At 41.6% G+C, this 25,508-nt stretch overlaps 2 protein-coding genes across 5 annotated transcripts in view; one reads left to right on the plus strand and one right to left on the minus strand.

Annotated features, from left to right (window-relative positions):
• The window catches only part of ppwd1 (peptidylprolyl isomerase domain and WD repeat containing 1), a 31,764-nt gene extending 11,098 nt beyond the window's left edge, over positions 1–20,666 (plus strand). For both annotated transcript variants that reach the window (XM_073064527.1, XM_073064528.1), the window contains exons 4-11: positions 1,737–1,857; positions 3,883–4,330; positions 8,764–8,954; positions 16,732–16,921; positions 17,412–17,593; positions 18,279–18,360; positions 19,316–19,498; positions 20,436–20,666. In XM_073064527.1, coding sequence (XP_072920628.1) covers positions 1,737–1,857; positions 3,883–4,330; positions 8,764–8,954; positions 16,732–16,921; positions 17,412–17,593; positions 18,279–18,360; positions 19,316–19,498; positions 20,436–20,579 — 1,541 coding nt within the window. In that variant the 3' untranslated portion in view covers positions 20,580–20,666. The remainder of the gene's footprint in view (positions 1–1,736; positions 1,858–3,882; positions 4,331–8,763; positions 8,955–16,731; positions 16,922–17,411; positions 17,594–18,278; positions 18,361–19,315; positions 19,499–20,435) is intronic.
• A 3,187-nt stretch (positions 20,667–23,853) lies between these two features.
• Positions 23,854–25,508, minus strand: part of trim23 (tripartite motif containing 23) — a 29,332-nt gene continuing 27,677 nt past the window's right edge. For all 3 annotated transcript variants that reach the window (XM_073064530.1, XM_073064529.1, XM_073064531.1), the window contains one exon: positions 23,854–24,542. In XM_073064530.1, coding sequence (XP_072920631.1) covers positions 24,363–24,542 — 180 coding nt within the window. In that variant the 3' untranslated portion in view covers positions 23,854–24,362. The remainder of the gene's footprint in view (positions 24,543–25,508) is intronic.

A 25,508-nucleotide genomic window follows, 5' to 3' on the forward strand; every position in this document is an offset into this window, starting at 1 on the left:
TGTCGTAAGTTGCAGGAAGCAGCTAGTAGTGATGAGGGGATCATTTTTAGTTGAAGACCAGGAACTAACGGGATGCCGAAAGGATTTTTGCTAGTACCAGTACACAGCTATTTATAGTATATATTAATGAGCCAGAGAAAGGAACTGAACGTACAGGAGCAATATTTGTGGCTAGTGTACAAGTGGATGGGAAGGTAAGCTGTGAAGTACAGCAATTTGCAAAGAGACGTTATTAGCGAGTAGGCAAAAAGTTGGTAAATGGAGTGCCACGTGGAAAGATATCAATTTGTTCATTTTTGAAGGAAAAGTGAGAAAATAGGTTATTATTTAGAGTACAAAAAGCTGCAGCCATAGGAGATTTGCTCCTTGTACAGGAAGCACCCAAAGTAAGCATTCAGATGCAGCAATTAAGAAGGATATAAGAAAGCTATTTTAAGGGTGGGGGGGGGGGGAGTTGGAAACTGAAGGTAGGGAAATCATGCAACAGCTATGCAAGGCACTAGGCCACATCCAACCACTGTGAATAGATTTTTAAGAAAAAATTTGTTATCATTTGAGACAACTGGAGAAGATTCACTAGGCTGATCCTGGATATGAAAGAATTTGGCTATGAGGGAAAAATGAACATTGATTCTACATTCATTGGAGTTTATAATGATGGGGAAAAATTCTATTGAAACCTACAAGATACCAGAGGGGGAGGCTTGACAGATGGATTCTGAGATGATAAGTAACTGTGTGGGGAAAATCCAAGATCAGAAGTCTCCAAACAAGGATGTACCCATTTAAGACAGGTGAAGAATTTGTTACCTGAGTACTGTGAGACTTTGCAATTCCTTTCTCTGGAAAGTTGTGTAGGCTGCTTCTTTGAATATATTGAAGGTGAGATAGATTTTCAATCAGTAGGGGAATTGAATATGGAAGAAGACAAAAGAGTGGGCTTGAGAGAAGTTGTATCACTGCTTGTTGATGAGGGAAGCAAACCAGGTCTATTCCTGGTGATGTGCCTCATGTTCTTGTTACCTGATGGAGCTAAACAGTAATCTAAAGAATAAAGTTTGATCCAAAATAACAAATTTCAAGACCTATATCAGTGATAATAAATCTGATTCATCATATGGAAAAACTTAGAACTGGGTGTGTTACTGAAATAAAAATAGTGGCCTCCATTTAAGACAGAAGTCAAATCTTTTCAGAGTCTGTGAATTTTTTTTGAACTATGTTCCTCTTTTGACAGCGTAAGTAGGGTCTTTGCATTTTTAAAAGCAGAAGCAAATAGATTCTTGATAAACAAGGAAGTGGAAGTTATAGAAGGAGGGGGAGTATAAGGATTTGAGTTTACAACTAGAACAGACACTTTTAATGGCTAAGCAGACTCAAAGGATCAAGTGACCTGCTTCTAGTTCATTTGTTTGTGTGTATATTTTGGTCAAATAATCAGTTGCAATACAGGCGCTTCCCAGCTTATAAATACCCGACTTGTATACAGCCTGAACGTATGATCGAGTGATTGGAAGATCAGTGGATGTGTTTGTCAGCTGCTGCAGGGCTGTAGCCATTTTCTGTAACGTGGGAACTCTGTTCATGGCCACATTTCTGACTTGCAAGCTGTTTGGTTTATGAAGAGTCCCCAGGAATGGAAACCCTTGTGGTTACCTGTACATGAAAGATGGTCAGATTTGGGAGATGATGTCTCAATTAATACTGGTAGTTTATTTTGTTTTTTTTTAATGCAGGAGTTATTGAATCTGTTGGAGTTAGTGCAGAAGGAGCTCTATTCTGTTCTGCTGGTGATGACCAAGCAATGAAGATTTTTGATGTGGTCAACTTTGATATGATTAACATGCTAAAATTAGGGTAAGAATACAAAAAACACAACACATATTTGACACACATGCAATGAGCCAGGTGGTTTCCTTCATGTCATAAATTATTTTTATTTTCCTGTTGGATATTTACAGTGGCATTTAGTATTAATACTGTCCTTCAATTTGAAAGTTCCATGAGTTTAACATAGTATGTGCTCCATTAAATCATTTGTTGAAACTTAGATACAGAAAAAAAAGTATTTATTATAGCCATCAGTCAAACTTTACAAAAGAGGACTGAAGTTAAATTATTGCTTCATGAGATTGGTTAGGGTGGTTGCTAAGAACTCAAAAGAACTTCAGAACACTCTATCTTGTTGCCGTTAGGCATTACCGATTATCACCATGTTATGCATGGCCCGTTATTGTGGCCATGCCTGCCTTCATTCAAAGGTTGGTGAACATAGCATGAAACAGTTTAAATTTTACAAATCTTGCTTCTAAATCTCTCTTTTTACCTCTCATTATTTGTCTCTCTTCCTACATTTATCTCACTATTTTGTTCTGGCTCAAAGTCCAAGGTTCCTTTTCATTACCCTGCCCTGACAAAAGCTAAAGAAGGCTGAGTACTCTTAATTCCACATAGATGCATCTGAAAAATAGATTACCTGTGACTGCATTACATCTATTTCCCACAGTTTTGCCCTCACCCTATCTTGCCCTGGTGAAAACATGGACAGACTATATACCGTAAATCAAGAAATCTGCAAATGTTGGAAAGTGCCTGATTTGCTAAGCACTTCATATAGTTCAGTATTTCACATGTTTGGTTGCTTTTTCTCAGTCTGTCACAAACTTTGATAAAAATTCAGGAACATCCTCAAACTCTCCGTGGGATGGGGGCGGGTTGCTGGGAGGGGGAAATACAACATCTCCATTGACTTTTGGTAAACCCTGACATATACCTGCTAAAATTGGAGAAGGAACTTTCGGGCTGGCGCTAAGACCCTCAGGTCCCTCCTAAGCTACTCACCTGCCCCTTTCATCAAGTAGTTCCTGCTCCTTCTGTGATGAAGTGTGTAGGCCACACACTGGCCTCCTCAACTGGAATGGAAGTAAGTCACCTCAATCATGAGGGATGGCTGAAAAAAGGAAAAATAGAACTTGCTTTTTATCCTTGATTTCACTTCTTCTCTGGAACTGTGCAAAAAGTTAAAGGAACACCACTGGAACTTTAGATTCTGCACTTTCCAGCTGCCTTGCCTCAACATGTTTCAGACAGTGTCCACAGTTTTGTTTTGGAGGGCAGCTGTTGTTGAAAGTAACTGCATTTGTGATAAATTTCTCCTCCATATCCGTTTTTTGTCCCTCTGCTGGTATGTTTATTGCCTTGCACCATGATCGTGCTTCTCTTCCTCAACACAGGCATCTACTTTTGTTTTCCCTCCTTTTTTCCTGCCACTCTACTGATTGAAAAGCTGGTAACGTTTTTCCAGTTGCAAAGATCATTGATCTGAATGTAAACACTTTCTCTTTCCCTGATCCTGTCTGATCTGATCAGGATTTGTTTGAGATTTCTAACATCTACAGTACATTGCCTTTAGCTTGTATATCCTCCTGGTTTGCCCAACATTGGCATCTGTCAGTTCTTGTTCACAACCTAGGCAATTAACAGTGTGTTTGTTCTCATCCATGTATTGACATTTAGGATGAGCCATTTAAAATACTTTGCTTCAAGCAATATTAAATGGGTTAGCTTTTGAATTAACTTGTATATTTTGTGTTTTATAGTAAAGATTATTTGTGTTAGTGTTGTGCATCAAAGCAATTCTGTTAGCATGAAAGTTGATGAACTTTCTTTTGAAATTGTTTTTGAAAGTCTGCTTTTGATGTAGGTCACAGTTGTAATTATTTCTACTCTTTTGATCATTTCTAAGATGTATATTTTCTTTCTTACTTTGCTTTACGATAAGTTTTTTTAAAATAGGAGTCCAAAATTTTAATGCCCTATAATCAATAAATAGAATGGAAACCTCTTTGCGTTTCAAACTAATGCCTCAATTTCATTTTACAGCTACCATCCTGGCAAATGTGGTTGGATTTACTCACCTGGAGATGCTATATCCGCTGTTGCATGTTCAGAAAAGGTCTCAGGAAAGATCTTTATATATGATGCCAGAGGGACCAACCAGCCGCTCCATGTATTTGAAAAACTGCACAGTTGTTCTCTCAGTGAGATCTATCTGAATTCTGTCTATAAAGTTGTTGTTTCAACTGACAAATCAGGAATGCTGGAATACTGGACTGGGCCACCCACTGAGTACAAATTTCCCAAGAATATAGAATGGGAATACAAAACTGATACCGACCTGTATGAATTTGCCAAATGTAAATCATATCCAATAGGCATCACATTTTCCTCCGATGGGAAAAAAATGGCTACTATTGGATCAGACCGTAAAGTACGGATTTTCAGATTTTTGACTGGAAAGCTCATGAGAGTATTTGATGAATCTCTGACGGTAAGTGAATAGTGTTTTTTTTTTAAACAATCCATTTTTCTGTTTCATCTTCATTTTGATGTGTATCAGTAAAATTGCAATGTAATGTTTTTTCCACTTGGTGCCATCACTCCCTGCTTGGTCAGGTAAAATCTGTCAGTGAGCTGCCTTCATTCTAACATTAAGAACATTAAATAAAAATAGGGTCAGGAGTAGCCACCTGGCTTCGAGCCTGACCTACCAGTCATCATGGTGATTCTTCTAAACTCCAGTGAATATAAGCCAGCTCAATTCCTGTTTGTGTGGCATATCCATCATCTCAGCAACAAATCTAATTAATCCTCACTGAAAATATATTGATATTGGTCAAGGACAGCAAAACTCGGCATTATTGTTTCTCTCCGAAGCCTTATATAATTAGAGTAAGATCTGTTTTCTTACTCAAATTACCTTAGATAAAAGCTAACTACAGTCGGCCCTCCTTATCCGCAAGGGTTTGGTTCCAGGACCCCTCGCAGATACCAAAATTCGCAGTTGCTCAAGTCCGTTATTCAGCCTGTCTCAATGCGGTGGTTCTTAGGACCCAGCGGAACCCCAGACCTTATTTAACCTGTCTCAGTGCGGTGGACATTACAGAGATCTGAATCCGCAGTGTTTCTGTTCACAAAAATAATCACGGTCGTGATTGAAAATAAAGTGGAAATAATAAAGCGATCGGAAAGAGGTGAAATGCCATCGGTTATTGGAAAAGCGTTAGGCTACAGTCAGTCAACGATTGGTACAATTTTAATGGATAAAGTGAGAAAGGCTGTGCCTCGATGGAAGCTACAATTATTACTAAGCAACGCAGTGGTTCAATTATTGGGTTTTGGGGTTTTGGGTTTTTGATCCTCACATCATCCCGGCACGGTGGAGAGCGCACTCGATAGCGGTCTGTCACTGGATCGAACTCAAGAAGAAGTACCCGAGCTCGGCGCTGAAACATACGTTCTTAAGTGTTTTATATGCATAAAAAGGTAAAATATATACTAAGACAAACGTTTGACTAACTGACGCTAAATAATACTGGATGTACCTGTTCCGACTTATTGAGTAAGAGAACTTCCGAATTTCTTCGATCCTGATCCACAATAACCCACGTACATCTTCCCGTATACTTTAAATCATCTCTAGATTACTTATAATACCTAATACAATGTAAATGCTATGTGAAATGATTGTTAATACTGCATTGTTTAGGGAATAATGACAAGAAAAAGAATTCTGTACATACTCGAACAACAAGTGCTGGAAGAGCACTTCCGGGTTTTCGTGATTCGCGGTTGGTTGAATTCGCGCATGCGGAATTCACGGATAAGGAGGGCCGACTGTAATTAGCTTCCTAATTGCTTTTTGCACCTAAATGTTTGATCATCAATTCTCAAGTTCAAGTTTAATTACCATTCAACTATACACATGTATACTTTTCAATGAAACATAATTGCTCTGGAGCCAAGGTGCAAAACATAGTGCATACAGTCACACACAGCAGACAGCACGCATAGTTATGACAGCACAGTGTCTGTCAGTACATTACAGGTAGTCTCCGAGTTACGAATGTCCGACTTATGGACGACTCATACTTACAAACTGAGGAAGGAGAATGCCGTCCGCCATTTTAAGTCGGATCGTGACGCCATCCGCCATTTTAAGTCGTTGCCGTTGACACTGTGTTGAGTGTTTAACTTTGTATTTGGCTTAAATTTTTCTTCATAAGATTCACCCTACCCCGCCCCCTGTTCCAGTCGGCTGGTGGTGCAGTGAGATCAGCGCCGGGCTGGAGAACGGAGGTTCCCGAGTTTGATCTAGTGACAGACTGCTCCCATGCCGGGTTAATGTCAAGCTCACAACTCGACCGCGTAAAAAAAAATCACTGCAGCTCCAGTTTAAATTCCCACGCGGAATATTGTGGTGGATCAAATACCCAAACCCAGCACAGCCCCCACTTGTCCCATTTAACTTGTCTCAGTGAGGACCAGGGAAATTCAGTGTGGTGGTCCATAAGACCCAGCGGACCTTGGGAACCGGCGGAGCTCGGGACCCGCCACCCGCAGTGTTTCTGTTCCATTGACAGGAAGCGATCGCGATTGAAAATAAAGTGGAAATATTAAAGCATTTGGAAAGAGGTGAAACGCCATCGGTCATTGGAAAATCGTTAGGCTATAGTTGGTCAACAATCGGAACAATTATAAAGGATAACGGATAAAGTGAGAATAATGGAGCATGTGAAAGGCCCTGCCCCGTTGAAAGCTACAATTATTACTAATCAATGCAGTGGTTTAATTATTGGATTACATACATTTCTTAAGTGTTTTATATGCACAGAAAGGTAAAATATATACTATATACTAAGACAAACGTTTGACTAACTAATGCTAAATAATACTGGATGTACTTGTTCCGACTTACAAATCCGACTTAAAGACAGACTCCGGAACAGAACTCGTACGTAACCCAGGGACTGCCTGTATCCACATTCTGTAACCTTATTGGCCAAATTCCTATATGGTGGGGATGAAAAGTGTCACAATCTATTGATGCCTTTTTATTTACTCTAGTCATTCCATGTGTTCAGGAATATAATGTCAAAGCTATCTGCAAGGCAAGTATCTTTCCCTTGCATCGCTCAACTGACTTTCATAGTAGTTTCTGTGGGTTTGGCCCCAAATTGTCAGGATTTACTGCTCCAACACTAGATTTAACTTTTGCTTGTGATACTACTGTTGTTGGCTGAAGCAAAGTGGTGACAAATCAACGTGTAGGAGGGAGATTGAAAATCTGATTGAGCAGTGCCACAACAACCTCTCACTCAACGTCAACTAAACCAAATATCTGATTATTGGCTGCAGGAGGAAGAAGCCAGAGGCCCATGAGCCAATTTCATTAGGGAAACGGAAACGAAGATTGTCAGTAGCTTTAAATTCCTTGGCATTATCATTATCAGAGTCTGTCCTGAGAACAGCACATAAATGTCATCACAACAGCGCCTTTTCTTTCATAGAAGTTTGTATAGACTCAGTACATCACCAAAAACATTGAAAAACTTCTATAAATACATGGTGGGGAATATCCTAACTGGTTGCTTCACAGGCTGGTATGGAAACACCGATGCCTAGGAATGGAGAAGTCTACAGAAAGTGGTGGATACAGCCTATCTATCACAGGCAAAACCTTCCCACCATTGAATACATTTACACAGAGTGCTGCTACAGGAAAGCAGCATCCAGGCTGTGCCCTCTTCTAACTACTGCCATCGGGCAGGAGGTACAAAAGCCACCAGGTTCAGAAACAGTTATTACCCTACATCCAACAGGTTCCTGAACTAGCATGGATAACTTCAATCAACACTACTCTGAATTGATTCTGTGACCTACAGACTCATTTTAAAGGACTCTTTACAACTCATGTTCTTAGAATTATTTTTTATTTGCACAGTTGCACATTGTCAGTCTGTTTCTGTATAGTCTTTCATAAATTCTAACTTCTGATAATACTTGTCAGAATTTGAATCTCAAGGTAGTATATGGTAACATACTGTATACATATGTTGATAATAAATTTACTTTAAAGCTTTGAGATGTGGGGTTGGCATTATCAAAATTAATTTTATATTGGCCCTGTAACAAAATTATTGGTAAGTACAACAAGTTTCAATCTATCTTGCTGAACTACAGACATTTGAGGTTAGTCCAATCCTCACCTTGTGGATGTGTACTCACTTTAGCGGTGATCCATCCTAAAACCTTTTTGTCTTTCTCCTGTCTGTCTTTAGATTCTTTTGTAAGACCAATGATCTCTCCTTTATCCACTACCTTTGGTCCTGTGCATTATTCTAAATACTCTAATCCAATAACTGTTGATTCGTAATTTGTAATGGAAGTACTGCTGAGTTCATATTTAGCCTGCTGATAAATGGAGCAGGTGCATTGCTTGGTAGTTTAAAAAAAAAATATTCTTAGCTCCTGTTCACTGCTTTAGTATTCTCCTTGGAGAATATTAAAGCAGAGAACAGGAGCCGCTTATAATTCAGGGATGAAGCTATAGTAAAGATGGAAATTCCCTGTTGTCAAACTTTCTGAGACCGCTCCAGGATAGTGTTAACTTGGCAACATTTTTAGTGCAATTGTATGTGCAGTGAAACAGTTAGAATGCGCCACTCGTTTGTCTGAATTACTGCAAGCTGAAGCATAGTACCACTCTATCAGCTACAGATTACCCTTCAGTGGCACCTGCTGAGTGAAAATATTCATCACAGGCTGTTGCAACTTCTCTCTCTTCTCCTGAAGATTGTTAGTCAGATGTACATGCAGCTACATCTGAAGTCCATGTAGAGATTCTGAAAGAACCTCCCTTTACAATATATTGTAATAGAACGCAATGATCTGTGAACTGATTTGTTATTTGATGTTTTTAAGATGTTTACAGAATTGCAGCAGATGAGACAACAGCTTCCTGACATGGAATTTGGACGACGCATGGCTGTTGAACGAGAACTAGAAAAGGTTGATGGAATGAGGCTAACCAACATTGTTTTTGACGAGACTGGACACTTTGTACTATATGGTACAATGCTGGGTATTAAAGTAATAAATATAGAAACTAACAGGTATTTATGCATGAAATTAAAATGATGCATGTAATACAGTAGTAAAGTAAGAGAATCAATGGAGTTGTTGCTTGCATAATATCTTAATACATTCTGATCTTATGGTTTAGCTCTCCTGTACTCATATATGGTTTAAATCAATCATTTTGATCTTTTATGATATCTTCAGTGAAGTTCTGCAGATGCAGAGAAAAAGAAATTACTTGGCAGCAAACACTAGATGTAACTGAGCCAGCCCTTTAAGCTTCTATTCAATAATGAGAATGAGAATTTTTGAGGATTTATGTATTGGGATAGGGATTTGGTAAGGACTGTAGGACGCAGATAGCTGAGTTGTAGTTAATGATGGTAGAACGGAGAGATAAATGGCAAAGGTGGTTGGCAAGCACCTGAGTACAGTAATGAAGTAATGAGATGTGGTTTGTGGAATTACGAGTATATTGGATATAATGTAGGACAAAGCACAGGAGGATGCTAATGTTGGGAAATGTACTTTGGAGGCTGGAAAGGCGTGATCATGCCTTAGTACATTGAGGAAGAGGTATTTGTTTATTACATGTAAATAAGGATAAAGTTGGCTACAGTTCCTCAACTTATTGCTTTGTGATTTGGCTGGAACCATGTCCGCAGAGGACAACAGACTTGGCTATGTTTTCGTACAATAGAAATATATAATACTATGGGGACCATCTGGTCCATTGTGATTTTGCCAGCTATTTTGAAAGACCAATTCAATTAGCCTCACTCCTTTCTCTTTCCCCACAACCATACAAATGCTTTCTTTTCAACAAAATCACATTGTCTTTCATAATTTACTATTGCAATTGCAACCACCATCCTTCCATAGAGTGGATTTTGGATCTTATCAAGCTTGCTGTGAAAGGTATCCTATGATCATTTCGTTTTGCCCAATTATTTCATCGTGTCAGTGCCCTCCAATTCTAGAGGATGGAAAATGACTTTTCACCCCAGTGACAACAGAACGTCCCAATATATATTAAGCTTGTGATTAACAAGGCAAATACCTAAATAATGAAACATAACGTAATGAAAGATTAAAATAAGGCAACAGTCTGTGTTAAATGCTTAGACAAACATAGGAGCAGGATTAGTTCATTGGGCCCCTTGAGTCTGTTCTGGCATTCTCTGAGATCATGGCTGGTTTGTGACTCAGTTGCATGTGGCTTAATGCAAGCTTAGATTTTATTGTTTGGATCAAATCCTTTCTGGACTACTACATTATATCCCAAGTAAGATGTTTGACTTGGAGGAGGTCCTGTGTACATTCATTAGAATCATCTGTCTTTTTTAAGGGTTAAGCCATAAAGGCAGATTACATAAAATGCCTGTATCCTCTTGAGTTTTGAAAGATGGTCTGTTGAAATCTCAAAAGTGATTTGATTTTCCCTGGCGGGGAGAAAACAATGCTAATAATTAAATGTGGCTCATTTATTGAAGTGGGGGTTTTTCTTCATGAAAATGATGCTGGAAATTTGGAATTTGCTCCCAAAAAACTCTGCTTGCTGGGTCAGAAAATTTTCAGACTGCGTGATAGATTAGGATATCCAGAGAAATAAATGAGGGGTAAATGAAGCTGAGGTGCAATTTAGCAATTATTTAATTAAATAGCAGATTGTGTGTAAGGAACTGTATTGAACCAGTTCCCAATGTTTCTTGAGTATAAAGGGCCCAAATCATTTCTCGTGACCAAGGAAAAAGCAAAAAATGAGCAGGTGGCTGAAAGTAAGCAAAAATATTGGTAGGTAAAATCACCATCCCTCATTCCCATTTCCCTCTCTCACCTCATCTCCTTACCTGCCCATCACCTTCATTTGATGCTCCTTTTCCAGCCCTGTATCTCTTTCACCAATCAACTTCCCAACTCTTTACTTCCTCCCTCCCAGTTTCACCTATCACCCTCTACTTTGTATTTCTACCTCCCCTCCCTCCACCTTCTTCCTCTGACTTCTCATCTTTTTTTCCCCAGTCCTGATGAAGGGTCTCGGCCCAAAACGTCACCTCTCCAAGGTGCTGCATGGCCAGCTGAGTTCCTCTGTCATTTTATGTGTGTTGCTTTGTCAAGTAATAGTTATTTTAAAAGATTCTTGAAAGTTAATGCTTGGGATTCAGACACCAGGGGCACATTGGGACAATTATGGTCTCACTTGATGGCATTGCTTGTGGAGGAATGAAGAGTGAACTGGGATTGGAGAAGTAGAGGTGCCAGTTGCACAGCCAAAGATTAATAAAGCTGGAAAAACTCAGCAGGACAGGCAGCATCTATGGAGAGAAATTGACAGTCTGTAGCGATGTGCTACACACAGCGCTGAAATAACGACACGCAGTCGGTAAGTCGTTTGGAGACTAGTTTATTCAAACTTGGCGGCGCTGGCATTTAATCCCTAGTGCCCGCCCTCTCCGGGCGGAAATGACATCAGAGGTGCATTACCAAAGTCTCTCCCCGCGCGCTGGCTATTTGTGAGCCGTTTCGCCTGCGCAGAAAGTGGGTCGCCACATAACCCCCCCCCAGAACCAGCGATACAGCCCCCAATGTCCAGAGTCTAGATCAGCCTCTGTTTGGGAGGTCTGCTTCTGCACCGCGGTGCCTGAACCTTGACCGGCTGTGCCAAATCCACATGGGCTGGTTTGAGTCGGTCCACCGTGAAAACCTCGTCTCTCCCCCAAATGTCCAGGATGCACGTGGACCCGTTGTTGTTGATCACCTTGAATGGCACCTCGTATGGCCGCTGTAGCGGTGCCTGGTGTCTGCCTCTTCGTACAAACACAAAGTTACATTTCTGCAGGTCTTTGGGTGCATGGGTCGGGGTCCGTCCGTGCTGTGAAGTTGGTACGGGGGCCAGGTTGCCAAGCCTTTCGCGTAGCCTGCCCAGGACTGCTGCGGGTTCTTCCTCGCCCCCTTGGGGCTGGTATGAACTCTCCCGGGACAGCCAGGGGCGCGCCGTACACCAACTCGGCCGACGAGGCGTGCAGATCCTCTTTGGGCAATGTACGAATTCCAAGCAGGACCCAGGGAAGCCAGTTAGGTCCTCTCAGGCGGGCCATAAGAGCTGACTTCAACTGACGGTGGAAGCTTTCCACTACTCCGTTTGACTGTGGGTGGTAGGCAGTTGTATGGTGCAGCTGCGTTCCCAACAGGCTGGCCACAGCCGACCACAGGCTGGAGGTGAACTGGGCGCCTCTGTCGGAAGTAATGGGGGCTGATACCCTGATGCGTGCTACCCAGGTTGCAATCAGTGCTCGGGTGCAGGAATCGGCAGATGTGTTGGTGAGCGGGACCGCCTCTGGCCACCTCGTGAACTGGTCTACCATAGTTAGGAGGTACTGCGCTCCTCGGGACACTGGTAGGGGGCCCACGATATCCACATGAATGTGGTCGAACCTCCGGTGGGTGGGTTCGAACTGCTGCGGCGGGGCTTTAGTGTGCCGCTGTACCTTGGCTGTTTGGCACTGCGCGCACGTTCTGGCCCATTCACTGACCTGCTTGCAAAGTCCGTGCCACGCGAACTTGCTGGAGACCAGCCGGACGGTTGTCCTGATAGAAGGGTGCACCAAACCGTGTATGGAGTCAAAAACTCGCCGCCTTCAGGCTGCTGGGACGATGGGGCGAGGTTGGCCGGTAGCCACGTCGCACAGGAGGGTCCTATCACCTGGGCCTACGAGAAAGTCCTGCAGCTGCAAACCCGAGACTGCGGTCCTGTAGCTGGGCATCTCATCATCTGCCTGCTGCGCCTCCGCCAGTGCTGCATAGTCCACCCCCAGGGACAGGGCCTGGACAGCTGGTCTGGAGAGTGCGTCCGCCACGACGTTGTCCTTTCCCGAGACATGCTGGATGTCCGTCGTGTACTCGGAGATGTAGGACAGATGTTGCTGCTGGCGAGCCGACCAGGGATCGGACACCTTCGTAAACACGAAGGTCAACGTTTGTCGTTCATGAACACGGTGAATGGCCTGCCTTCTAAGAAGTACCTGAAATGCCGGATTGCCAGATACAGTGCCAACAGCTCCCAGTCGAAAGCACTGTACTTGAGTTCGGGTGGTCGTAGGCGCTTGCTGAAGATCGCCAGGCGTTGCCAGCGCCTCTCGATGAGCTGCTCCAGCACCCCACCGACTGCTGTGTCGGATGCGTCCACTGTGAGGGCGGTCGGAACGTCCGTTCTGGGGTGCACCAGCATTGCGGCATCTGCCAAGGCTTCCTTGGCTTTAACGAAAGCGGCTGCGGCCTCCTCGTCCCAAGTAATGTCCTTGCCTTTACCTGACATCAGGGTGTACAAAGGGCGCATGATACGGGCTGCTGAGGGGAGGAAACGGTGGTAGAAGTTCACCATACCAACGAACTCCTGCAGGCCTTTGACCGTGTTGGGCCAGGCAAAGTGGCGGATCGCGTCTACCTTGGCGGGCAGAGGTGTTGCCCCGTCTTTGGTAATCCTGTGGCCCAGGAAGTCGATAGTATCGAGACCAAATTTGGCCGGGTTGATCGTGAGGCCGAAATCACTCAGGCGGGAGTAGAACTGGCGGAGGTGGGGACAGATGCTCCTGATGACAACTGCTGGCTATAAGGATGTCGTCCAAATAGATGAACGCAAAGTCCAGGTCGCGTCCATTAGCCGCTGGAACGTCTGTGCGGCATTCTTCAGGCCGAACGGCATTCGGAGGAACTCGAACAGGCTGAATGGAGTGATGAGTGCTGTTTTGGGGATGTCTTCAGGGTGCACCGGGATTTGATTGTTTCCCCGGACGAGGTCTACTTTGGAAAAGATTCTTGCCCCGTGCAGGTTTGCTGCAAACTCCTGTATGTGCGGCATGGGGTAGCGGTGTGGAGTGGTAGCCTCGTTCAGTCTGCAGTAGTCGCCACATGGTCTCCAACCCCCAGCTGTTTTGGGCACCATGTGCAGGGGGGAGGCCCAAGGGCTGTTGGACCTCCGTATGATCCCCAATTCCTCCATCCTCTTGAACTCCTCCTTCGCCAGGTGGAGCTTTTCCGGGGGGAGCCTTCGTGTGCGGGCGTGGAGGGGTGGTCCCTGGGTTGGAATGTGGTGCTGTACCCCGTGTCTGGGCGTGGCTGCCGTGAACTGCGGTGCCAGAATCGATGGAAAGTCCGCCAGGATTCTGGTGAATTCGTTGTCCGACAGCGTGATGGAGTCCAGGTGTGGGGCCGGCAACTTGACTTCACCCAGGGAGAACGTCTGGAAAGTCTCGGCATGTACCAGTCTTTTCCCTTGCAAGTTGACTAGCAGGCTGTGAGCTCGCAAGAAGTCCGCCCCCAGGAGTGGTTGGGCCACCGCGGCCAGTGTGAAGTCCCACGTGAACCGGCTGGCACCAAACTGCAGCTGCAATGTGCGGGTGCTGTAGGTCCGTATCGTGCTGCCGTTTGCGGCCCTCAGGGTGGGTCCTGGCTTCCTGTTGCGGGTGTCATACCCCATCGGGGGCAAGACGCTGATCTCCGCTCCGGTGTCGACCAAGAAGCGACGTCCCGACTTTGTCCCAGACGTACAAGAGGCTGTCCTGGTGGCCAGCTGCCATAGTCATTAGCAGCAGCTGGCCCTGGCCCTTGCAGGGCGGGCGACAACGGCAGGCTTTTGTGCCCCACCGCTGGTGGTAGAAACACTACTGTTCACTATCCTCCTCACTCCTGCCTCTGTGTTGTGTGCGCCCCCCTGCCGGGCCTGGTCTGGTCTGCTGTTGGGTGCATGGCCTGGTAATCTGACCAATGGACGCCACGCTGTCCCTCTTGGCTTTCCACAGCAGGTCTGCCTGGGCCGCCACCTTCCGGGGGTCGCTGAAATCTGCGTCGGCCAGCGTAGATGTATGTCCTTGGGCAGTCGCTCTAGGAACACTTGCTCGAATATGAGGCAGGACTTGTGTCCGTCAGCCAGGGACAGCATCTTGTTCATCAATGCTGACGGCAGTCTGTCTCCCAAACTGTCCAGGTGAAGCAGGCAGGCACCCCGCTCACGCCGTGAGAAGCCAAAGGTCCCAATGACCAGCGCTTTGAATGCTTCATATTTGCCTTCTTCTGGGGGCGACTGTATGAAATCCGCAACCTGGGTGGCCGTCTCGTGGTCAAGGGCGCTCACCACGTGGTAGTAACGCGTGGAATCAGAGGATATCTGCCGAATCTGGAACTGGGCTTCTGCTTGGCTAAACCACACGCGTGGTCGCAGCGTCCGGAAAGTCGGCAGTTTTAGCGAAACTGCGTGAACAGATGAAGAGTCGGTCATCTTTGGTCCAAATCGCGTTTGGACCGTCGGGGTCACCAATGTAGCGATGTGCTACACACAGCGCTGAAATAACGACACGCAGTCGGTAAGTCGTTTGGAGACTAGTTTATTCAAACTTCGCGGCGCTGACATTTAATCCATAGCGCCCGCCCTCTCCGGGCGGAAATGACATCAGAGGTGCATTACCAAAGTCTTCCCCCCGCGCGCTGGCTATTTGTGAGCCGGTTCGCCTGTGCAGAAAGTGGGTCGCCACAAGTCAATGTTTTGGGTCAAGACTCTTGATTTGGACTGGAAGCTACTGGGGAGAAGGGGTTGATCAACAGCTGGCAGGTGGAGGTGGATCCACGTCGGGAGTGAGAATGGTGTCAGAAGCTGGGAAGTGATTGGTGGACAAAGGGCTGACCATGGTGGAATTTGATAGAGGAAAGTGGAGCATGGAATACAGGGAGTTAAACCAGTGGGAGAAATGTGCAGTTAATAGGCTTGTGGAGAGGGTAGGGTAGAGGAAGGAGGGTGATGGGGGCCAGGTGGATCAGGAGGAAAGGGAAAAGGCATAGCGAGGAAGTGGTTACTGGAAGTTTAAGAACTTAATGCCACCAGGTTAGAGACTGGATGTGACACAGAAGATTTTGAAACTGAAGTAATATAAATATTCATGACTGCAACAAGACCAGCTTTCAGGGGATTTGATTGGCTGCAAATGTTACACAAAGGGTCAGTGATTCTTTGTGGAATTGTTAGTAGTTGGTAATTTTTGGCTTTGAGGCATATTTGCTCTGGGGTCCAAACCTCTGCAGGTGATCACCATTGTCATTCTAACTACACACTTGCGTTGGTCGAATTAATGGGAGTCTGGCATTGGATCCCAAATTTCTGCAGCTTCCAATTACGGTACTTGTACTGAAGCATTTGCCCACAATCTACACCATGTTAGACCTGGTAGAGGTTCACAACTTTATTTGAATGGAGAGTTATAATTGTGAGGGAAAAGACCAGTTATATGATTTGTATGTAAGTGTTTTGTTAGCTTATATTTACAACTTATAATATTTTAGAAATACTATAAATGTCAAAGGTTATTTCAGTGTTTTTCAGAGACATTTACGGCATTCAAAGTCTTTGGCAGCTGGTTCACCCAGGAGAAGTGGCTTAGTTAGCTCTTGCAACATTTCAGTAGGATTTATGATCAAGGCTTTATGCTGTTCAGACCGCACTGATTAGACTGAAGCTGATTTCTTTGCAGGACACCTGTTTCAAATAAGAATAGGTTTAGTGGAGTTATTAGTATGCAACTCATGACCTCCAGGCAGTGAGCGGTAAAATGGAATGTCTGGATCAGTGTAGTCCTTTGTTCAGGTTTTCCAACTGAAATATCTTCCCATTGCATCATTTTCTTTACTACTTCTCCAAATTCAGGGAAATAAGATGCACAAAACAATACATGATTTCGAAACCCTACAGTTATAATAAAACTCGGTTTTTGAGTAATAATTGCTTTTGGTGACTTGAATATAATATAAAGTTCAATTTTTCCCAAGGTGCGTACGAATCCTGGGCAAACAAGAAAATATACGAGTAGTGCAGCTAGCTTTATTCCAAGGTGCTGCTAAACCTGCGCAGGGTGTAATGACAATGGAGATGAAAGCATCTGACAACCCTGTGCTACAAAATGTTCAACACGATCCAACTGTATTCTGTACAGCATTTAAAAAGAATCGATTTTATATGGTAGGTGGGATTTTTATGCAAGTTAATCATAAATTTCATTTAGTACATTACCTGTTGGATGATTTAATTACTTTTTGCTGGCACTAACTGGATTAACACATTGATAAAGAGCTTTTTTTTAAGGAATGTCCTTAACAGTTGCAAGTAAGTTTTTGTTTATTGATACTGATTTTTAAATTTGTATATTCTGTGCTGGAGAATCCTTTATGGATGGTTTGCCAAGCGCTCTCTGGGAGTCAGTTATAATGTTTAAATCAATTTAAACATTAATTTTCATGCTTTTTAGCAAATATTGGTGCTGTAATTTAAAATTTAATTTAATAAGGCAACAAGGTAACCATTAGGCTGTGAAATTCAAAATGGTTGAACTAATCAACAACTGCTGTAATTCAACAAGTATCTTAACAGTAGGAGTGTGGTTCTGGACATTGACCTCTTTTAAATATTGTGTTAACTAAGCTGTTGTTTCTCTAATTTTAATTATGCAAAGTTTACAAAGAGGGAGCCAGAGGATACAAAAAGTGCTGAGTCTGATCGAGATGTCTTCAATGAAAAACCCTCCAAAGAGGAAGTCATGGCTGCCACACAAGCAGATGGTCCTAAACGTGTTTCAGACAGTGCTGTTATCCACACAACAATGGGAGATGTACATGTGAAACTGTTCCCTGTTGAGTAAGTTTACAGGTGTACCTGGAGCTGTTTTGGTGAAATTTGAAACTGAGAATACTTAAGCTAACAAAAAACATACTGGTAAATAGTATAGCTGAATCCAGCTTTATTAAATGCAAGTGTTACTATGTTTAAAAACTTGATCTAAGAATTTTATTTAGAGATACAGCACAGAATAGGCCCTTCCGGCCCTTCGAGCTTGTACGCCATAGCAACCCCCGACAAGCCCTAACCTAATCACGGGACAATTTACAATTAACCTACTAACTGGTATGTCTTTCGACTCTGGGAGGAAACTGGAGCATCCAAAGAAAGCAGGCGTTACACGAGAAGGATGTACAGACTCCTTACAGATGTTATCAGAATTGAACTCCAAACTCCGATGCCTTGAGCTGCAATAGCATCATGCTAACTGCTATGCTACCATGGTTCTGTTCTGATGTAATATAATATAGACTAGATAAGACTAAATTTTCAATTTAAGAATTTCCCTCATTTAAAGATTATACCTTTGCAATAAGACCTGGCATTATACATGTCCTCTACAAATTATAACTTTACCTATTCGTGAAGATCAGCTTTCACACCTTAAGGATGAGGTGGGTTGGAATCTATTGTTGTTATTTTTATTTTTCACTACATTCCTTCTGGTAAAATTAACCAGTACTGTTTATTTTCTTGTAATTAGGTGTCCAAAAACTGTGGAGAATTTCTGTGTGCACAGTAGAAATGGATATTACAATGGCCACATATTTCATCGTGTTATCAAGGTATTTTTGTTGATGAACTTGGTCTTATAATTTATGATATTGGTGTTGCATTTTCATTTTATTGAAATAGAAATCCTGTAAGCTAGTTTCTTTAAGGTGTTTTTCAGCTCTGAGAATTGATTTCTTTAATTGTTGAAGACAATGGCTAAGTGTAATTTAACCCAAAATACAATGTGTATGTATTGAATGTTGATTTGGCTTGATTGACTGATTAAACGATATAATTATTTCAAAATGGTGTGTACAATACAAAAATAATGTATAACCATCTGTGTTAGCAAGAAAAATAAGAGACTGATGCAGCTCCTAAAGCAAAAAGACCACGCAAACCCCAGATATTCTCTCTTCTCCCCTCCCCCAATGGGCATAAGATACAAAAGCCTTGAAAGCACATATCACTAGGTTCAAGGATAGCTTATACCCTGCTGTTATAAGACTATTGAATGGTTCCCCAGTACAATAAGTTGGACTCTTGACCTCACAATCTATCTTGTATGATCTTTCGCCTTACCTGAACTGCACTTTCTCTGAGACAGTAACTGTTGCATTTTATTCTGTATTCTGTTAATGTTTTACATTGTACTACCTGTGCATTGTGTAATGATTTGATCTGTATGAACAGTAATGCAGAACAAGTCTTTCACTGTATCTCAATATATGTGATAATAATAAACCAATTCCAATATAAATTTAAGAGCACTAGAATCAGATAAAAGTTGTGAACCAGTGAATCTTTTGGTTCAAAGTAGAGATTTCTGTAATGAGATCAGCAAACATTACAAGTGGGCTTATGTTGTAATAAAGGTGGAAGTACAATGCTTTAAAATCAGAAAACTTTATACTGATCAAGTTGCTATCAGTCTCCTTTGTATAAGGATAATTTGTCCAATTAAAATGTAGTAGAAGTGAAATGTGTATTTAAAGCATGAATGATTTAATTTGTACACTTTCATAGGGTTTCATGATTCAAACTGGAGATCCAACTGGGACGGGGATGGGAGGAGAAAGTATTTGGGGAGGCGAATTTGAAGATGAATTTCACCCGACATTAAGGCATGATCGACCATATACACTAAGCATGGCGAATGCAGGTGCTAACAGTAATGGATCCCAGTTCTTTGTAACTGTTGTACCTACAGTAAGTTCCTCTTTCTTGCTGTTATTCAGAGTTGAATGTAATTGTTCTAGTACTTTAGCCAATGGATTATTTAAAAAAAGTAGTTCTGGGGGGAGAAAACACTTTCAAAGAAAATAATATGCTTCCTAATTTAAAATTACCAATGCCTCTATTATATTGTGGACAACTTGCTTTACAACTTCAGTTCTTCAGACATTCAGGGCCAAATCTACAATAGATATAAATTTCTAGTCTAGTGTTTCAAAGCTTGCTGTTTTCTATTCAGTTGTCAGTGAATTGCAAGCAAAACTTGAACAAAAGATTACCAGGCTCCAGGTAGTGGGAGAAGTAAATGCACAGCTGAGTCCAATTCTGTATGTACATTAAAAGCTTCAGGGGAGGACCAGGCTATTTCTGAGCAAATAGTATGCTAGAATGGAGTACCTGCTTTTAAAGGCGATATTGAAATCCAATTTATAGATGACCAGAAAAAGGCTACGGGATTTTCCTTGTCATGAAACTTAAGGTTAATTTTGCAGATAAATAGAATTGGGTAATGAAAAGAATTGTGGATGTGATGCTAGTTAAATGGATTGAAGAGGTATCTTCTTGTTCAGTAAATTGTACAAGTTTCTTTTCCTACCAAGTGCTTATGGATTTTCATAAATTCAGTATCATTTTAGTAGCAGAGTATGACTTTGCTGTCTGTCAAGGGTGTTTTCAATTGTTCTGGCCACTCATTAAACTATGTGACACTGCCTAAGGCCCAACCATACCCAACCAACTAACATGTTTCTCCCACCCCATGCCAGCTGACCTCTTGAATAGACTTGTCCACATTAATCTGGGGCTCTAAACTGTAGTTTATGAAACTTTGTCAAACTGAATTGGGTAATTTTTGTTGTGAAATATTAATGCAGAGTTTAAGAAAATGTCCTTTTTGTTTTAATACTTTTAGCCATGGCTTGATAACAAACACACAGTTTTTGGTCGTGTGACAAAAGGAATGGAAGTGGTCCAGAGGATTGCTAATGTGAAGTGTAATCCAAAAACAGATAAGCCATATGAAGATATCAGCATAATCAATATTACTGTAAAATAATCAAGTATCATTTAACAATATTGATAGCTTCAATATTGTAAAAGTAATTTTGTAATGTTTTCAAAATAAATTTTGTTACAAAATGAATATTTCTGTATTAATGTTTATACTGATATTTCAGATGCCTTTCAATGGGTAATGTACTGGTACTCCTCCGTTGTGTATTAACTTCCAGCATTAAATGCAAAAATTCAAATTAATTCAAACAAGGTATGTTGCTTTTATAAAGTTAAAATAGAAATAGAAATAAAAATGCCGGGCAAGCAGTTCAGCAAAATACCTTCATCAATACCAGCATGAAAACTGCAAACTTGACTTTTTCACCATTCCTCTACCTTATCTTTTACTGCCTCGGATGTTTTTCTAGCAAAACGGTTGATGGAAGCACTGAAATTATTCTAGCATGTTTTCACCAGGATAAATGATAAAGCAATATCAATTGCAGTTAAACAAGCTATTAGTTACTGGAATTCTCTATTGTGAATATGTTAAGGTGATTAATACAGAATTAAAGGAAAACCTGGTTAATGCTGGAAATCTGAAAGAAAAGCATAAAATGCTGGAAAAACCTATCAGATCAGACAGCAGCTGTAGTAGAAAAAGTTAGGAAAGAGTGAAAACAGGTTTGTTTTTCATGAGGTTGGACTGAATAAAACAAATGGAATATTGCTGATTGAATGAGACCAAATTCTTAAAAACAATTGGTGGTTTTGGAGTGCAGTAATAGGTGAGGGGTAAGTGTATTTTTCATTTAAAGAATAGCCTACACTTTTGTAGTCAAAACTGAAACCTTTTTTCCAGTTAAACTTATAGGCGGGATGATTTTAACTGCAGCATGTAGTAATACACAAAATATCTTAAGAGGATGCACTTTTCTAGTTGAGGGCAATTAATTTCAGCCAGCTGGTCTAGTGCTGTTTGAGTGCATAGGAGGCCAGGCCAAGATGGCATTGTGGGTGTTTTTTTAAAAACATAATTCAGCAGCCTCCGAGTGTTGCAGACAGCGATGGGGCTTTGGTGAATAGCAACAGGTGGGTGTTTCTCCCTTTCTTGATTTACAGTGACCTTAATTACTGTAAAGCTGGGCAATCATAATTGATTACAGTCAATCATGCTTAGAATGGAATAAATCCTCAACTCGAATTAGTTACTACTGGCAATTTAAAGTAGCAAGGTAGTCCACAGCAGAAGAACTCAGCCCTATTTTGTGGGGAACCTAGGAAACAGGACACTGCAGCTCTTGTATGACAGAATCAAACAGATGGGCATCTACAATGCTGAGGATTCTAAGTACCATTTAATGAGTAGGCCACCAGTAAGGGGTTGCACAGCTCTTTTAAAAAAAACACAAGGCAGAGCAAACTAGTCAGTAAACTCAAAGACCTGGGACTCAAAACCCTTCTGTGCAGTTGCATCCTGGATTTCCTCACTTGTACATCTGTCAGTTCAGATAAAGAAAATCTCTCCACATCTCCATCAGCACAGGAGCACCTTAGGGATGTGTGTTTAGCCCCCTGTTCTATTTGCTTTACACCAGTGACTGTGTGGCTAAATACACTTCCAACACCATATACAAGTTCGCTGATGACACCACTGTTCTGGGCTGTATCAAAAGTGATGAATCAGCTTACAGGAGGGAGACTGAAAATGTGGTTGAGTGGTGTAATAACAACCTCACTTGATGTCAACAAGACCAAGGAATTGATTGTGGACTTCAGGAGAGGGGAACCAGAGATCCTTGATCCAGTCTTCATCAGAGGATCGGAAGTGGAGAGGGTCAGTAACTCTAAATTCCCTAGGTGTCACCATCTCAGAGGACCTGTCCTGGACCCATCATATAATAGGATTGTAAAGAAAGCACGATAGCACCTCTACTTCCCATGAGTCTGCAGAGATTTGGCATGTTGTAAAAAAACACCTTGGCAACCCTCTGTAGATGTGTGGTGGAATGTATGTTGAAAGGCTGCATTATGACCTGGTGTGGGAATACCAATACCTTTTGAGCAGAAAATCCTACAAAAGGTAGTGGACTCAGCCCAGTGCATCAGGAGGGTAAAACCCTCCCAACCATTGAGCACATCTACATGAAATGTTGTAGAAAAGTAGTATCTATCATCAAAGATCCTCACCATCTAGGCCACACTCTTGCTGCTGCCATCAGGTAGAAAGTACAAGTGCCTCAGGACTCACACCACCAGGTTCAAGAACAGATACTACCCCTCAACCACCAGGCTCTTGAACAAAAGGAGATAACTTCACTCATTCTGCTTCTGGTGTTCCCACAACCAATGATCTCACTTTAAGGACTCTTGTTATTTCACGCTCATTATTTATTGCTAATTATTTATTATTCAGTTTGTTATTCGTTGATCCCACTTACTGTTCTATCGATTTGCTCAGTATGCTCACAGAAAAAGAACCTCAGGGTTATATGTGGTGATGTGTATGTACTCTGATAATAAATGGAACTTTGATTTAGTCTTAGGCCTCCACCTATCATAAAGAAGCAGAACTGTGGCATGGTCACATCAGCAGTTAATAAAAAGATGGTCTGACTTTCCTTTTTCTTGAGTATTTGTTAGTGACACTGTCCTATAGTTAACTAGGGTTTAATGATACGCAATTTGGTTTTCAGCAATAGAATATTTTGACCTTAGAAGCACTTATTTAGCTTGTACTTAAATCTCCCAGCACAGAGTAACTGAAGCTTAGACTTCATACTTATTGTGTAAGCGAGCCCATTATTCAGTAATGACAAACGTCGTGTCTTCACTTCAGAATTGCCTGAAAGCGCTCCAGTCATCATTCTCCTTGTTTTGAGTTTCTGGTGCAGTGCTGACTAGAAACTGTAAATCTCACAACTCAAGGGTTGCACAGCTGTGTTTGATTTAACCACATGAGAAAGAGATTATCTGCACCTATGCCAGCCAAGTAAAATACAAGTGAGAAACAATGTCTTGTTCCAAAAACTTTAGTAACTTTTTAATTTGGCTTTGGCAAACTGTGTTTAGTCAATGCAAAATTAAAATATCCATGCTGTACATGTTTAAAAAGATTAGGGATTGCAATTTATTAAAAAATTCTCCATTTAATGTTGCCAACTGGCTGCAAACACACAGTCAGTAATGTGATTACCCTGGCTCCGCTCTTCAGACCTGTCACAGCCCATGATTTTTTTTTAAATATACAAATACAGCTGCTGTGGGACTCAGTTGAGAAAGGAGAAGCAGCTGATTTTGAGATTCTCAGTTGAATATAATTTGACAGAATAAAGTTTACTTACCAAACCTGCCTTTTAATTATGAACGTGAATTAAGTTAAGCTTGTTACAAAGCCAATAATGTTCAGGCTGCTCATTGTGAGGCACACAGTATTCAACAGTAATAGATAGTTACAGATAATTAGAGGCTGTTTATAGCTCAGTTTCAGAACTAGTTAATACATAATATACAATGGTAATGTAGTGAAGACAATTAGCATTAAACATTTGTTCGAAACTTTAACAGCACTATAAAACAAAACCAGTTTCTTAAATAGTAAATGCTGCATAAAGACAACAAACTGAACCACTTAGTTACAAGCAAATTAACTGCACTTGGAATAAGAAAACAAATGCAACAAAAATCCAATTAGTAGGACCTGCTTTCTTAATCACATTGTTTATACATTTCACATCTGTTTTACAAACTTTCTGCCCATGTATCTCACTGTTACTGTTCTTCAAATTTAATACCACTACATGCAAAGCAACCAGGTACAGGCATAGCCTATTGTGCAACAAATTTAAGCTACATCCAGTACACCTGCAGCCACTAAATGTCTTGAGAGCCAGTCTAATCCTTCATGTAGTCCCAAGCCACTCTGGGCATCACAGCCTTGAATATGCCAGCTGCGACCACAGCATAGTTTATACAAACTGAGTAACTGTGTAATTTCTTCTACTGTCAGTGCTCCAGTCACATCCTGTTAAATTAAAAAAAAACAAATTCTTTGTTGCAATTTAAAAAAATGATTTCCTTCAAAAGATTAGTCCCTTCTGTCCATCAATTCAATGTTATTTCTCAAGACATTTCCATACTGAGTATAATGTTCAAAGACCTTGGATACACGCAGTTCACTGCGTTCACTGAGTTCACTCAGAGGGTTACAGTTAACTCAGTTGATAAGATTTTTGAATCTTAACAGCATTGAAGGTAAAGTGAACAGCAATGGCCCCATGGTGTGCTTGACCTTGTTTGAAGAGTTATGGCAAATGTCTGCTTAACATTCTTGTTACATATCTTTCTGAAGTTACATTTGTTCCTAAATGCAATTGATCTTTTGCTCAAGAAATGTGCGTTCATTCACTTCAATTTTTCTGTTTTCTTTATTCAGGCCTTTTGTAGATCAGTTGATCAAACAATAGTCTAAAATGTAATACATAATAAAAATAGAAGCTGGAGTAGGCTAAATGCCAGATCATGGTGGCATTGTTGTTTATTAAGGTCCAGTTGATTGCTTATCTCTACCACTTTCTTACATTAAACCTATCTTTCTCAACATCCCACGTTAAAATTTATCCCTATTTTGAATAAACCCACCACCAAGTCTCTACGGTGTAAATAGTAAATTCACCAACTGTGTGAAATCTCGTCTGCCCTTAATGGCCGATTCCTTATTTTGATACAAGGGCCCCAATACTGCGACCAGTAAAAACAAATTCGAAATCTACCATACCATAAAATGTATCTTTCCATGAGATCACTTGTCATTCCTTAAACTCAAAAGAATGACAAGTGATGAGTGCAGGCCTAACCTGCTTAATTTCTTCTCATACGATATATACACCATCCCAGGAATCTGGTGACTCTTCACTGTACTCTCTCTATGGTAAATTTATCCTTTCTTATGTACAGAGTCAGACTTGTAAGGCAATATTCCAGTTGTGGT

The sequence above is a fragment of the Hemitrygon akajei genome, chromosome 13, assembly GCF_048418815.1.
Source record: "Hemitrygon akajei chromosome 13, sHemAka1.3, whole genome shotgun sequence".
Classification (NCBI taxonomy): Eukaryota; Metazoa; Chordata; class Chondrichthyes; order Myliobatiformes; family Dasyatidae; genus Hemitrygon; species Hemitrygon akajei.